Source organism: Patagioenas fasciata, chromosome 1 (genome assembly GCF_037038585.1).
Source record: "Patagioenas fasciata isolate bPatFas1 chromosome 1, bPatFas1.hap1, whole genome shotgun sequence".
Classification (NCBI taxonomy): domain Eukaryota; kingdom Metazoa; phylum Chordata; class Aves; order Columbiformes; family Columbidae; genus Patagioenas; species Patagioenas fasciata.
This window is the reverse complement of record NC_092520.1, coordinates 172,756,723-172,770,881: the sequence shown is the minus strand read 5'-3', so window position 1 is coordinate 172,770,881 and position 14,159 is coordinate 172,756,723. Positions and strand designations below refer to the sequence as shown.

The window sequence follows — 14,159 nt, the reverse complement described above, 5'->3', positions numbered from 1 at the left end:
ATAGTGTCTCAGAAATTAAAAATTATGTGAAGATGAATAAAATCCTTCATATCTCTGAGCTATCATTAGAGGCTCTCTGCAGACTCAGCCAAATGGTATTCTGGCAGTGGTTATGCTGAGGTCATGCTAACAGCTGTCACAAACAGAAAGGCTAAAAGGTTTATTTCAAAATCTAAACTAAAGCTGGCATGCCCAGGTATCTATCACTCTTCAGCAGCCAGGCTTTTAGGTTGAATCCAAGAGGGCTGGGCTCAGGCCCAGCACTGCCTTGGTGCACAAGAGCATGGTACATGCAGCTGTATTCAGGCAAACACGTGTGAAGACCAGTACTGAAATACAGGGAGAGAATAATTCCTCCAGAGCACCTGCTGTCCCTGCAGCTCTGGCTGTGGTAGCACTCCCAAGCTGATGTTTGCCAGGCTGCTGTGTTTGGAAGTGGGGCTGGGGGGTGCTAACTGCAGATCCTGTTTGGGTTTGAGCCCCACTGGGTTCTCCAGGGTGCAGCCTTGCCTTTTCCTGGCCTTCGTAGCGTGCTTCATGTGTACAGGCTACCATTGCTTTGAGGCTATAAGCAACACTGGCCCTCTCTCCTCCTCCTCCTCTCCCTCTCATTCCACAGTGTCAAGCATGTCCATCCCCTGGGTAGTCTGGGTTCTGGGACAAGTGCTGGTTGAAATACATGTACAGACTTTGCAGAGAATCCAAGGTTAAATCATTTTCCTTTAGCTAGTACAACAGACATACATACATACCTAGAGGAGTAAGTATTTGCAGCCCGTCGCTTTACAATATATTGAGCATCACATAGGGCAGTTCTGCTGACCAGCTCATGTCTTCTTGTGGGAAAGCCATGAAAATGAGCTGCTGATGAGCCATTCTAGAGACAGTGCACCTAGGTACAAGCAAATACCCATCACTGGGTCTGCTTGGACAGAACACCAGGAGCATCTCCCTGGACTTCCCCACTAGCTGCCTGCCTCTCTGCCAAGCTGCAAGCAGGGTGAGCCCACACCTGGTTGAAATCAGTGAGTCCCACTGCACTCAGGACTCAGCAGCAGCACAAAGGGAAATACACTGACAGGTAGCTGGCTGTTCTCCAGGCAGTCCAGAACAGCCCTCAAGTGCTCGGTTTTACACTCGAGGATCCTCTAATATTCATTTATTTTCATTAAGTAGCAAATAAACAGAAGCTGCGTCACTGCGGTGCAAAGCCAAAGCTGTAATCAAGCCTCAAGTGGCCACATGCAGCTGGGAGGAGCGGTGTCCGTGCAGCCTATAAGCCCTACCCGCTTCCTTTGAAAATTTGGAAATGTCTGCCTGAGGTAAATAAAAGGATATTTTATAAATATATAACAAACACACCAAAGGGGGAATTTTAAAGGACATTTAGGAGCCTGAGCTTGAAATAGGGACATAAACAGATTCTGAAAACTGCCTCTAAGCCTTAGCAACAGCAGACGCACCTTCCTCGTGACCAGCATCCCCCCCGACAGCTGTCTGTGCATCCTGCACCATAGGACGACGTGCCAGAGTGAGGAATGAGCCTCTACTGAGGGCTGGAGCCTCCTCACGCCAGGAGCTATGAAGTCATGCCCAGGTCTACTCCAGGGAGCTTGCGAGCCACATACAAGATGGGGATACACAGACATGACAGCAGGATGGCAACAGAGATGAGCAATGTTCTCCATCTTTGGGGTAAGGAGCAAAAAGCCAACTGAAAACTGATTTTTTGGTAGGAAATCTGTGCTAATAATATTTTTTTAATAGATCTAAAGCAAATATAAATGTCTGGCACTTGCCAGCATCCTAACAGGTCTTAAAAGGTGAAGCAAAAAGATACAGATGCTGACAAAGAGCCAGCAAAATTACTGAAGGGTCCCCATTTATGCTTCTCACTTCACTTTTTCCATGTGGGGATCCCAACTGTAGCACCGAAGGAAAAAGTTTCACATGCAAGATGGAGCAGCTGAAGGCTAAATGGCACAGCAGGTTTTGGCTTTACTGGTGTGGCTTGTGGACCTTGTTCATGATCTGTGTGTCCTGTTCCCAGCCAAACCACCCCTCCAGTGTGCAGTGCATCTGGCCAGCAACAGCCTGGCAGCTTCAGTACAGGACACAGACAAGGACATGTAGACTAACAACTCACTTTCACACACGTGCCACAGCACACATACATTCAAGAGGTCTGATGAGTAAGACTATGTGTTTGGTTTGTCTGCTAGATCCCCAGGGAGCATAGGCTGGCTCTAAGTGAGCTTACAGATAACAGTCAGGGTTGTGAAGGATCAAGAAGCTACCAGAGCTAAGATGGCTGGGAACAGTCATCTCTGATGGTGCAGGGGAATCAGGTATACTTAAATGTGAAAATCATTTTTTCTCCCAAAGACGTAACAACCACAGTCTTCAACAGAGACACTCCAACCTGCTAACAACAGCAAACTATTTATACCATAATGTTTCCTCCTTAAGGATCCCTAATGCTCACACAATTGATCTATTCAGGCTTCATTCACTTCCAAAGCAGAAAAAAAAATATATACATATATATATATATATATATGTATGTATGTATATATCCCTTACTGATAAAACAAGCCACCTACAACTGCAGGATGGGACTGAAGACCTGGACTGTGATAGGCATGAGGAGTAAAGGTTTTTTCACTGAAACCACCCAGGTTCTGTTCAATCTTGCGACAAGAGGGCTAAGGGGGCATGGTATCATGGCCTTCAGCTGTGCAGTGGAGAGTACAGAGAAGGTGGAGTCAGACTTTCCTCAGAGGGCAACAGTGAGAGGACAAGAGTCAACAGACACAAGGTGAAGCATCAGAAATTCCAGTTAGACATGAGGGAAAACACTTTTCCCCACGACGGTGGTCAGACACTGGAAGAGGCCGCCCAAAGAGGCTGTGGCTCTCCATCCATAGCTCAGCTGGACATGGTCCTCTGCAACCCGGTCCAGCAGGACCAGCTCTGAGCAGGGGCTGGCCCAGATGACCTCCAGAGGTCCTTCCAACTGAATTACCCTGTGCTCCTCTGAACACTGCCTACCACTCATTATGGCAATCACCCTGATAAATATTACACTATACATTTTATTTATTTTTCCTCCAACATATCTAAGTACAAATCTCCATGCAGGAAACACAAGCTTATGTTACAGCAACAACGTTATTACATGGCACTGGCAACCAGCACCACGTGCAGTCACATTGTATATGGCCATATAGGTTAAGGCTGTTTCTGCTGATCATGGAAAGAAGCGAGAATCTGCAAACCATTTTCCAGAGAAATGATTGTCACCACACAGTCACCACATGAGACCAAACAGGTATGGGGAGCACAGGATATAGCAGTAGCCGGGTTGCATCAGATTGTGAGCAGAAAAGTTTTCTCTTACATCTTTGATGACGATTCCTCCGTCTTTGTCAGGTTTGGTGCCCTGGGGAAGCTGGATCCCCTGAGAATGCTCCCAGCACCCCAGGTGGGATTCATTTCGGTGAAGCTGGGGTTTTCTGTTCGGTCAAGAACCTAAGTAAGGTTTCTAGATTCCCTCTGCAGTCTAAGGTGGGAGAGACATATTCAGAAGACAACCCAACCCATTCACTTTAGATGCTTCTCTTACAACAACATTCATTTGGCTGACTTTAAATGCCCTGTAAACCACAAACTGAGAGGTGAGCATTGCCATTACAGATATTTAAGATGGTGCGGATTAGCCCCAGCCCAAGGGGTGCCCAAAAGTAGTTACAGGGCCCACATGAGGGATGCTTTCTCCTGTGGCCCCTTGAGCAGCCAAGACAGGACAGGAGGAGCTTTGCTTCAGCTAAACAGCTGCTCCTTGGGGTCCCCAAAGCTCAGTGCAGGGAAGGAAACTGAACATCTTTCCCAGGCATTTCTTGGGCTTTGGTGTTCTCCAAAGAGGGATTACGTTCTTCCTGGAGGTGGGCTGGCAGGAGCAGAGAGGAGAAAAATGATTCCCTCAAGGTCACCAGTGGCACAGGGGCAGGGCTGGGAAGAGAAAGACATTATCTTTCTCCTGCTCCAACCTCTAACAGCTGCCAGCTCATATTCAATGATGGGGGCTGCAGACATGCCTTTCAGACCTCAGCTTCTGAGATGAGTTCACCTGCAGACCAGGTGCCTAGATCCTTGTATCAGTACCTATCTCACAGTCTCTTTCTGAACTTGCTTTAACACTGCTTTCCTGTCCAGCAGCCTTTAGTTCATCCATGTTCTTGCCACCAGGTAGTCTTTTGGGGCAAGCAGGAAGATACCGAAACCAAGAAACAGAGCAGTGTTCGGTGCCAATGCCAAATGGGAGGTCATAGACCTTGGAAACAAGCTGAGAGTTGTCCACCTCTCCCTTATGGCTGTGCTTCCAGGCCAGGAGTCCCCGCTCCTCCTGTGTTCCTGCAACAGCAAAAATGAGATGGTTGTGTTTAAAACAGCAGGTGTTCTGAGCACAGGATGACCTTGTGTGCCTCACAGCCACTTCTCAAATCCCAGCAGACCCAGCACAACATATAGATCCCACACACTTAAGCCCTTCTAGCCCCAAAGCTCTTCACAAAAAATCAGTAATGAGCTCCTGGAGAATAGCCACAACAGCTTCCAGATAAGCAGTCTTCTCCACTGCTTTCCATGGGAATCAGGTGCACCAAGACAGGTTTTCACAAGCCATGAGGCATCCAAGAGCTGTTCAAAGAGGGGGTCGTACCACGCAAGGAAAGCAAAGCTGGATGTTAACTGCCCAGGTACCGTGGAGTGGGGGGATAAGGCTGAGCTAGCAATTCCTAGTCAGTCACAGGCATTTACCCTGGCCAAGGAATTGCCAAGTGCCTGTAATTGTTGCAGCAGCTGAGTCCCTCTGGGGAAAGAGAGTGACCACACCTGGAAAGTCTGCCCGGAGGAGCTGAAGATCAAGGGCTACAAGAAAATTAATGAGCCAAAGGAGACTGGCTTTCCAAGAAGCCTGAGATGGTAAAAGAATGTGGTTAATAGTGTGTTCTTCCTGCTCTTTTTCTGTAGCAGAGAAGAGGGTTTCCTCTCCTATGCTTATGCCATCTCTCTACAGGCTTGATGAAAATCTGAGGCTCTTTGCTGTCTGTGAGGGCCAGCTGCAGGTGCTGTGTCCTGTCTTGGGTCACCAGCCTTTCCTGCTGCTTTCCACTGCTGTGGCACCAGTTCAGCCTCATAACGAGGAGGCATGCACTGGATCCTTCACTTCTTTTAGTTGCCATTTTCTCTCCTTTCAACCAGCAACTTGGCTGGAATTTTCCCTAAAAGACATTTTTTCCTGATAAACCTTTTCCTCAGACTATGTTGTTCCTGAAAAATGAGTTAGTTTTTGATAAGGTGCTCTTTTCCAACCAGAGGCCATTTCAGTGATGTCTCCTATTCCTCTCCCTGCTCCAGGAGTTGAATCACATGGTGTTTCATGGTTGCTAGCACAACTCTACCCACAGAGCAGTAGTCATGAAGACAAAAAATACTAGGAAACAAGCCCTAGGGCAGGCACAAACTAGTAGCTTAACTCATGTCAGCAAATCCTACCTGGAATGGTGTTATCCAGGATAAACCCCAGGAATCCTCCTACAAACATGCCAGTGGTGAGAAGCACCTGGATCACCTGGTCCAGCTGGATGATTCCTAGCAGAAAAACAAAACTTTGGGTAGTGGTACAGAGAGACGTATGTTTGACCAGCAACATACCCCATGCAAAGAGGCTGCAAGCTGCATGCTTGTTTAAACAGGATTTATAAATCCCAAAGCAGATCTTAAGATTTGGCAAGGGAAGGGAGATTGATCTCTCTGCCAGTTTCAGGCCTACAGTTTTATTCTGCATAATTGTTCACTGACCCAGCTGCTGGTGGGCAGGAGCTGACTCATAAGTACAATAAAAGCCTATTAACAGTGTAGAGCACAGGACTGCCCCAGAAAAAGGTGCCTTCTGCTCCAAACACGTTCTGCACCTCCACACCATAACACCAATCAGTTCCCTGAAAAAGCACAAGCTTCAGTTCCCGAAGAAATACAGGTATATTTATCATGGGTTTTCATCACAAATTAATCAGGTGTGATGTTTCTCTGTAAGGACTACTTGACATGAGCAAAATAGCCCATCTGGTAGCATCTCATAGACATCTATAGAGCGTGTGATTTGTGGGTACAGCTCTTTCAACAGCCCACCCAGCATGCCATATATACCTTAAGAGAGGACGCTACAGGCTTTGTGACAAACACATTAGTCACACGAAACACAATGAAGGCATAACTGTTGGAGGACTAGAAATTAAAGTGAAATTGATGGAATTTAGTAGAGGAGTCTGCTCTTGTGTTTTGGAAGCACAATGTTTTATTGTGTATGAGCATGTAAGCAAGCCACATTCATTGAGATCTTTACCGGGATTCAGCCCTGGAGTATTCTCCTACCCAAAGCCTCATCTTGGGAATGTGTCCCAAGGAAGAGCTCTGCAATCCTTAGCCTGGCAGAAATCTGTTGAGGCGCAGTCACTGACCAAGGGCAGAGATTTTCACACCAGAGCTGTGCATCAGAGCAAAGGGCAAGAACAGCCCTCCCAGAAAGAAACAAGCAAAAGTCAAACCACAGGTTTCAGGCTTTTATGAGGAAAAACCGTATTTTAAAAGATTTATCTGGATCAGCCTTTGCTTCAGTTTTATGCTACAGAAACTGCTCTGATGTTGTTTCTTACCTGTTTCCAGCAGTGCACTATTTTTGCTCGCCCAGTTGGGAATCGTAAGGCCAGCAAATACAGAAAATCCAAAGATAAAGATATTTCTAGAGGAGTTCATATCTGTGTACTGCACAGAGAAAATGCATACATTACATTTGCAATTACCCAAATCTGTGGATTACTGTTCATGAGACGTGCTCGGACGTAAACACTGCACACAGGAATGGACCCACACAGCAACCCTGGTGCTGCTGGGGCATTAGTGATCCTGCTGCCCAAGGCCAGCAAGTCCTGCCCAGCCAGGGAGCCCTCTGCAATGTAGCCCCTCTGGGTATGTGCCCTCACCTTCACCCGAGGAACTGCCAATGCAAATGTTTGCATTTGCCGCAGTGTGGTTTTGTCTGACTTGGCCTGGTAAGAATCATAGAATAGTCTGAGTTGGAAGGGACCTTTGAAGCTCACCTAGTCCAACCCCCTGCAATGAGCAGGGACATCTTCAACTAGATCAGGTTGCTCAGAGCCCCATCCAGCCTGGCCTCAAACATTTCCAGGACTGGGACATCTCCCGCCTCTCTGGGCCACCTGTTCCACTGTTTTACCACACTCATTGTAAAAAATTTCTTCCTCATGTCTATCCTGAATCTCCTCTCCTTTAGTTTAAAACCATGACCCCTTGTCCTACCACGACAGGCCCTGCTAGAAGGTCTGTCCCCATCTTTCTTATAGGCCCTTTTTAAGTACTGAAATGCCACAATAACGTCTTCCTGGAGCCTTCTCTTCTCCAGGCTGAACAACCCCAACTCTCTCAGCCTGTCCTCATAGGAGCGGTGTTTCAGCCCTCTGATCATCCCGGTGGCCTCCTCTGGATCCTCTCCAACATAACCTGACTTGAAACCAAAGTCCCCTTCCCTAGGGATGAAATGGTACTCACGCAGCTGTTACCTGCAAATTGGAGACCCCCACTGCCGTGATTACTCCAAACATGACCAGGAACATGCCTCCGACCACGGGGGTGGGTATGCTGGCAAGTATCGCCCCAACTTTCCCAAAGATGCCACTCAAGAGCATAGCGCAGGCCCCGGCAATGGTCACCATTCGACTCCCTACCTGGGGCAAGAGGAAGAAGAGGCAGTCACACACCGACCGGCGCGGAGAGAGGAAGGATGGCAGGCTTCAGCACCCATCTGCCAGGCAGTGGTTGTCCCTCTGGACAAAGCACTCAATGGCACATTCAGTCGCAAGTTCAGGTGCAGCCACTGGTGAGCTGGGATGCTCGCGCTCCATGTGAAGCGTCGGCATTTGCACACTAGTAAATATTTATCATGAAAGACACTCTGAGAGCAATCAAGGATCCACACCTATTTACTTGATGTTATCCTCTTTCTTACTGTTGTCAGGACTTTAACAATTTGCTGTTAAACAAAAAGTTTATTATGAAATGAAGAGCACAGTAATCCCCACAGACAACTTTGCTTTCCCTCCAACCTAGAAATGTCTTGGCAGACCCACTGTCTGGCACTGCAGTCATTCAGTCTATTCCCTGGACAATCCTTCCACCAGGGTTTGGATTGCCATCTGAAAATGGTTTTCAACTAGGTGTCCCACACCGATGCCTCCATTCCCTGGAGACGAAGATTTGGGAGAAGAGAGCTGACCAGGCTGGCTGCTTCCATCCCAAGCTCTGGGATCTGATACATTCTTTCCATGATCAACAAATGGCTAATAAGAAGTGGGGAAGTCTCTTGATCTGCCCCTATCTCTCATCACCCATCTAGCTTCAGTAAAGCCATTTAGTCCTCATTTTTTTCCCTAGGAAGAGGCAGGGTGGCCTTTTCTTGGTTGGGCACTATAACAAAGACAGGATGAAGTGCCAAGCCATGCCTTTCATTCAGATCTGTAAGAGCATGTGAATAGGAAAGAAAAAGAGTATCTGACAAACAAAGGGATGAGAGAGACATTTACAGAGTATTGAAACTAAAAAGAAAAGGAATATTTATTGGACTTCAAGATACAATGTGTCACACCAAAACTTGGATAGCTTAAAAAATCATGCTAAGATTTACAATGTTTGTGTCCTAGGCAGGGAGACTCTGTAATCCACTGCAAACATTTCATAATTCCATTAAATATTTTAATCCCTCCCATTAAATATCTGAAGAATGTCTTATTTGCAGGAAGGGCTTTTTGTGAAAGCTCTCCACAAAAACACTCCCAGTAACTAGTAGTGTCTCTTTTTAAGTATTTTCTTACACATGTTCATTTAAAATATTTTAAGTCTTACTTGATTGTGAAAGATAAATGAAAAAGATTTGGTGGGGAGTTTCAAAATAAAATCATGCATTGCCTTCAGGTGGGCTTTTTATATTCCTTGGCTTAAAACCTCAGGACATCATTACTATCAAAATGTAATTTAATAAAAGCCAAAAGATCTGTTTGTTCCAGGATTAGAATGAAGCTTCAGATGCTTAATTTGCCAAAATGTCCAATTACCCAGTACATGGAGTTGGCCTTGAAGGCTAATTAACTAATCCACTGATACCACAACAGTGAGCACATACTGCTAAAGCCTCTAGCTTTGAGTTTGTTTCAGTTATGTCAGGAAAATAAGAAAATCAGGTCCTTTTTTTAAGGTCAAAGAAACTGCATGGTTTCCTGATATGTATATGGTGACTTTGAGGTCTTTACCTCTCCTTAAAATCCTCCCCTTCTTTTCTTGGAAAGGAGGGCTTAGTTCCAGCATGCTGAGCTTGATCAAGCAGCTTAAACATAGATGTCTGGTGCCATTTAAGATGTTGCATCTTGACAGCTTCCAGCAGCTTCTCCTTTGCCTTATCTGACAGCCCCTGTGGATTTCTGAGATCTCCAAAGATGTTTCTGGTGGTGCTGGACACCTCTGTTTAAGTGGAGGAAACAATTCCCTTTGTGTTTCCATTTCTTATATACATCCCCATCTACCCCAGCCAGAATCTTTACACTGATTTAAGTCTGACTGAAATAAGACTGTATTTTCTGCTCTCTTAAGAGTGAAAAAGGTGAGCAGAGGTGCGACGTAAGGGAAACAGCTCTCTTGAGTCTGCAAGGATGCTGTGTCCACCTGAAGGACTTTGCACACATGGAGAGAACATGTCCTGTGATCTGAAAATTATGAGTCCGGGCACTTCTGCATTATGCTACATCCCATACACATAATGTACACAGCAAACTAAATGTCGGAAAAGAATAGGCTCAGGTGTATAGTCAATATGCACAGATTTCATAGTGACAATTTACATGTGGTGACAGGCTGAACTGGTCTCCATGCAGACATCCAGACAGCCCTTGCTGCTGGAAGCAGCCACCTCGAACAGACACTAATGCTTCAGTCTGTGAAATATGGTTATTGTGAGTGAGGTTTATAAAATCCAGTGAAACAAGCATTATTACAGAGTGGGAGCCCTAAGTCAAATTCCACATTTGTTTACCGACTCACAGCTCTGCTGATATGACATTGCTTATTTGACAATGATTTAAAAATGTTTTCCAGTTGGCTGCTGGATGTACCCATCTCCTGGTTGGAAAGCTTAGTGAAAATCTCAGATCTGATTGTCAAGCTTATCTCTGGAAATTTCCTTCCCTTATAAGAGCAATAAGATACTCAAGGGATTCACAAAACTTTATAGAGAGGTAAAAACATAAAACTTAGACTATTTCTTTGGGACTATAAAATGTGATGGCAAAGTTTCATATGATTGCTATTCTTGGGTTATAAAACTTGTGGAATTTGAAGTCCTGTTAAATATTTTCTTTTTTCTCCTCTCCTCTCCATAAACATATTTAGGAAGACAGAGAAACAGAGAGACAGACAGACAGACAGAGAATCTTTGATAAAGTCAGTCCTCAGGAAGTTTCCAGATTAGCTCAGATGTAACATACTCTCTTTAGTCTCACCTAAGCCAGGTGCTGTGAGTAACGATAACCTGTACTCATCCCATGTGCAGACCATACGCAATGGAAGAGAGGGACTGACCACCTCTGTTGGGTGCTGCTGAGGTGGTCACCAATGTGCCAGGGCATGTTTTTCAAGCGTGCCTTGCAGGAGATGGGCTAATATCACACGCCAGGTCCAGCACATGCCCATGTGCACCATATCTTTATAAATACACCCCTGGGGGAACCTCCAGGAGGGCCAGGGCACAGCAACCAGCCTGTTGCAGCAAGGCTCACCTTGGTGATGCCCAGGGCCCCCACGTTCTCGCTGTACGATGTGGTGCCATTCCCGGTCCCCCAGGCCCCGGCCAGGAGGCAGCCGATGCCTTCCACTCCTATCCCACGGCTGATGGCGTGCTTTGGTGGTGGCGGGGCCCCAGCCAGGCGGGCACAGGCGTAGTAATCTCCCACGGACTCTACCATGGAGGAGATCACCCCGGCTAAGATGCCAAATATCCCAGCCAGGCTGACAGTCGGCACTCCCCACTGGCCTGCAAGTAAAAAACTCAGTTCAGGTTGGTGGGGCACATTTGCCCTGAAATGTGTTGCAAGGCAGGGATGACAGCAAGGATGCTTGTGGGTGTTTGCCTGAATTTTGGCATTTTACCTCCCCCTGCTAGCCACAAGCAGAGCTGCAAGCCAGAACAGGGAGTAGCATGGTGGGATGGGAAAGGGGAGGCTGTGGTACCTGGGTAAGGCAGCCGAAACCAGGGAGCCCGGGACAAAACGTCCCCACGGGTGTCTGTCCGGGCCAGGTGGCCATAGGTGGTGGGGTCCGCAGGGAGGATGTCTGTCACTGTCAGCACGTAGCAGAGCAACCAGCTCAGGGACAGCCCCAGCAGCACCTGCCCATCACATGCACCAGTGAGGTCCAGTTAGAGCATGGCCAAATCTGGCATGTTTGTGGGGGACAAGGTGTTTCCCTGCCTGACCCTTTCCCCTGTACGCAGGATGGAGGCAGAAGGATGACGGGGGTCCTGGTGGCCCTTTCTCCCTCCTTGCCGTCCCAGATGCAGGACCATGGAGACCTTCTCCCCCTCCACCTCCTCACTGTGCAAGCTGGGCTGGGAAGCACTACCTCGACCAGACACGAGTGGAAAGACCCCAGACATCCCAGGGCAGGTGAGGTCAGTCCCTCCACCACGACCACTTGGTCTCCGGGGACTGCAACGTACCGGGAAGATCTGGAAGAGGTAGACCAGGGAGACGTGGCAACTCTTGCCTCTCTGGTAGGACGGCAGCGGCACAGGGACATCTTTCAGGTACTGAGAGAATAGAACTATGACAGCAATAGTCCTAGCAGAAGGGAAAACCAGACCATGAGACAAAGTGGGTGCTAAGATGCCCATTTGTCCCCACATTAACTGAAGACCTGCTGCCCAAGGACCCAGGATTTCAGAGGACCCCCAAAACCAGGCTCTCAGTACCAGAGGATGGCTCCCCACTCTGCCAAGCCTAGGATTGAACAAGCTTTCCATCACACTACCAACAGCTTTGCTGTATTTGCAAATATTTTTTTTGTCACTTTTGTTTCAAAACCAGCCCACAGATGGTACATCATGGTGTATAACATCGTTACCAGAGCTTAAAAATGACACTTGAATAAAAGAAAAACATGAAAGGTGTGCAAGGTCCAGGCAAGCTATGTAGGAAACTGTTCCTCAACCTCCGTGTGATTCAGATATACTGGAAATAGAGGATGTATTGGTTTAGTGATTTCAGGTTTACCTATGCTACGCCGTAAGTGGCAAAAAGCTCCTACGTGCCACAGAGAAAAGAAAGAGGATTTGATTTGGTTGTGCAAGTCCCTGCTTTGAATGATAAAAATGTGGCTGGACTATGGGGCTGCAGGTAGTGCCCATACAGACCTCCCAGTCAGCCAAGATGGGGAGATCATGGCCTTCTGGTCTGTGAGGGCTCCTCAGTGGAGGAGTCTTCCAAGGCTCATGTGTGCCCCTGGCAGCACCCAGGGCTCATTGTGGTGGAAGCAACAAAGAGGTGCAGCTCCTCTCCCATCACTTGTGTAGGACACATCTCCTGTAATGGCAGCACAGCTCAATGCACTCACAGCAAGCCCTTTGTCTCTCTGCCTAGAAAGGGCAACCAGATGAAGCTGGAGGCTGTGATATGTGGTGAGAGGGAAGGGACTCAACTGTTGAGCTGGTAGAAGACCTTGGGTACTTTCCTCTTATGTTAACCAAGCCTCTGAAGGGCTCCTCATTTTTTTTCTGACAAAACTTAATTGTATACATTGAGTTAATTGATCGCAATAAGATTTGGTGAGAAATCAATTGCACTGGCTGAAGTGCAGTGACAGTGCACGGAAAAGTGGTATTTTTCCATGCAGGAAAGGGTGGTGAGCTATAGGTGCAATATTCATGGGCAGGCAGAATACCAGCAGTACAAAGGAAATGTTAACCTCACCTCTCTGCAAAGACACGCCATGACATGTGACCAAAGTTTATCTATCAGTCATGATTCAAAGCACTGAATGACTGGAGGCAGAAAGTCTGAGGAGGAACTGGTTTCCATTTTTGGTTTCTAAAGCTACAGAGCCCAGACAGACTGTGTCAGTGCATAGCTTGTGCATTTGCATTAACAAAGGGGCTTGGCAGCCTTATGAATCACTGCAGAGCCCTCATCTATCTCAGGTAGGTGTCACTGCTTATTATTCAGGTTGCCTGACATATTCCATTAACAAATGCTATTTTCAGCTGCTTATAATTCTGTCTAACTTTACCCATTCAGGATGAAAATTTCCATGGAAAATGTCAGCTTCAGGCCAAATATTTCTTGAAAAATATATCCCAAACCTATTTCAAAGAGTGATGTTCAGGAAATAAACATAGTATATAGTCTGCATGGAGAAGGTCATTTTGCCATGAGCAGTAGCAGGGTCTGCTTATGACCTGGAGCAGAAATGATAGAGATTTAGTAGAACTTGTTCTTTGGAGTGAGGAATATTGATCTTTCTCACAAAAATCTGCTCAACTATGACCAGTCTGTAACAGTGATCATTCATGCCAGGTCCCAAGCAATCAGCAGAAACATCTCAGGCTGTAGCATTTGCAGCTTATAAAGACTGTAGGCTATCTGAGTCTGTCCAGGCCTTGCCCAGCAATGACGTGTGTATGCACCATTGCTAAGGAGCAAGCAAGCAGCACAAGACCAGTTTCTTGAGGCAACAGCGGGTAACATCATGGGAGCTTTGGGATGTGATGGGGCTGGACAGCAAGGCTGAGACCACGTGGCTCTTGCCTTCTCCATCCCGCCTTTCATGCTTTCCCTGATGGCACCCAGGGAGCATGGAGGAGGCAGCAAAAGAGGACACAAATTCAGACAGCTCAAAGCACAATGATCAGGTTGGGGCTAAGATGTCTGAGTCAGGAAAGAAAGCTCTGGGATTAGCATGGGAAGAGGACAGTACAGAAATGAACAGGACAGAAAGGGTGATCAGGGCTGAGAACAGGGACATGGTCTGGGACCCCATTAATG

The 14,159-nt window shown here is 46.9% G+C and overlaps 1 protein-coding gene across 5 annotated transcripts in view; it reads right to left on the bottom strand.

Annotated features, from left to right (window-relative positions):
• The window catches only part of LOC136100977 (solute carrier family 23 member 1-like), a 71,083-nt gene that overhangs the window by 4,702 nt on the left and 52,222 nt on the right, over positions 1 to 14,159 (bottom strand). For 2 of the 5 annotated variants that reach the window (XM_071800636.1, XM_065836641.2), the window contains exons 6-12: positions 11,840 to 11,960; positions 11,353 to 11,509; positions 10,902 to 11,155; positions 7,641 to 7,805; positions 6,717 to 6,825; positions 5,557 to 5,652; positions 3,078 to 4,413 (exon numbers count right to left, since the gene is read on the bottom strand). In XM_071800636.1, coding sequence (XP_071656737.1) covers positions 4,145 to 4,413; positions 5,557 to 5,652; positions 6,717 to 6,825; positions 7,641 to 7,805; positions 10,902 to 11,155; positions 11,353 to 11,509; positions 11,840 to 11,960 — 1,171 coding nt within the window. In that variant the 3' untranslated portion in view covers positions 3,078 to 4,144. Of the gene's footprint in view, positions 1 to 752; positions 893 to 3,077; positions 4,414 to 5,556; positions 5,653 to 6,716; positions 6,826 to 7,640; positions 7,806 to 10,901; positions 11,156 to 11,352; positions 11,510 to 11,839; positions 11,961 to 14,159 lie in introns of those variants that run through there. The other 3 variants (XR_010651291.2, XM_071800643.1, XM_071800646.1) reach the window with 3 other exon arrangements.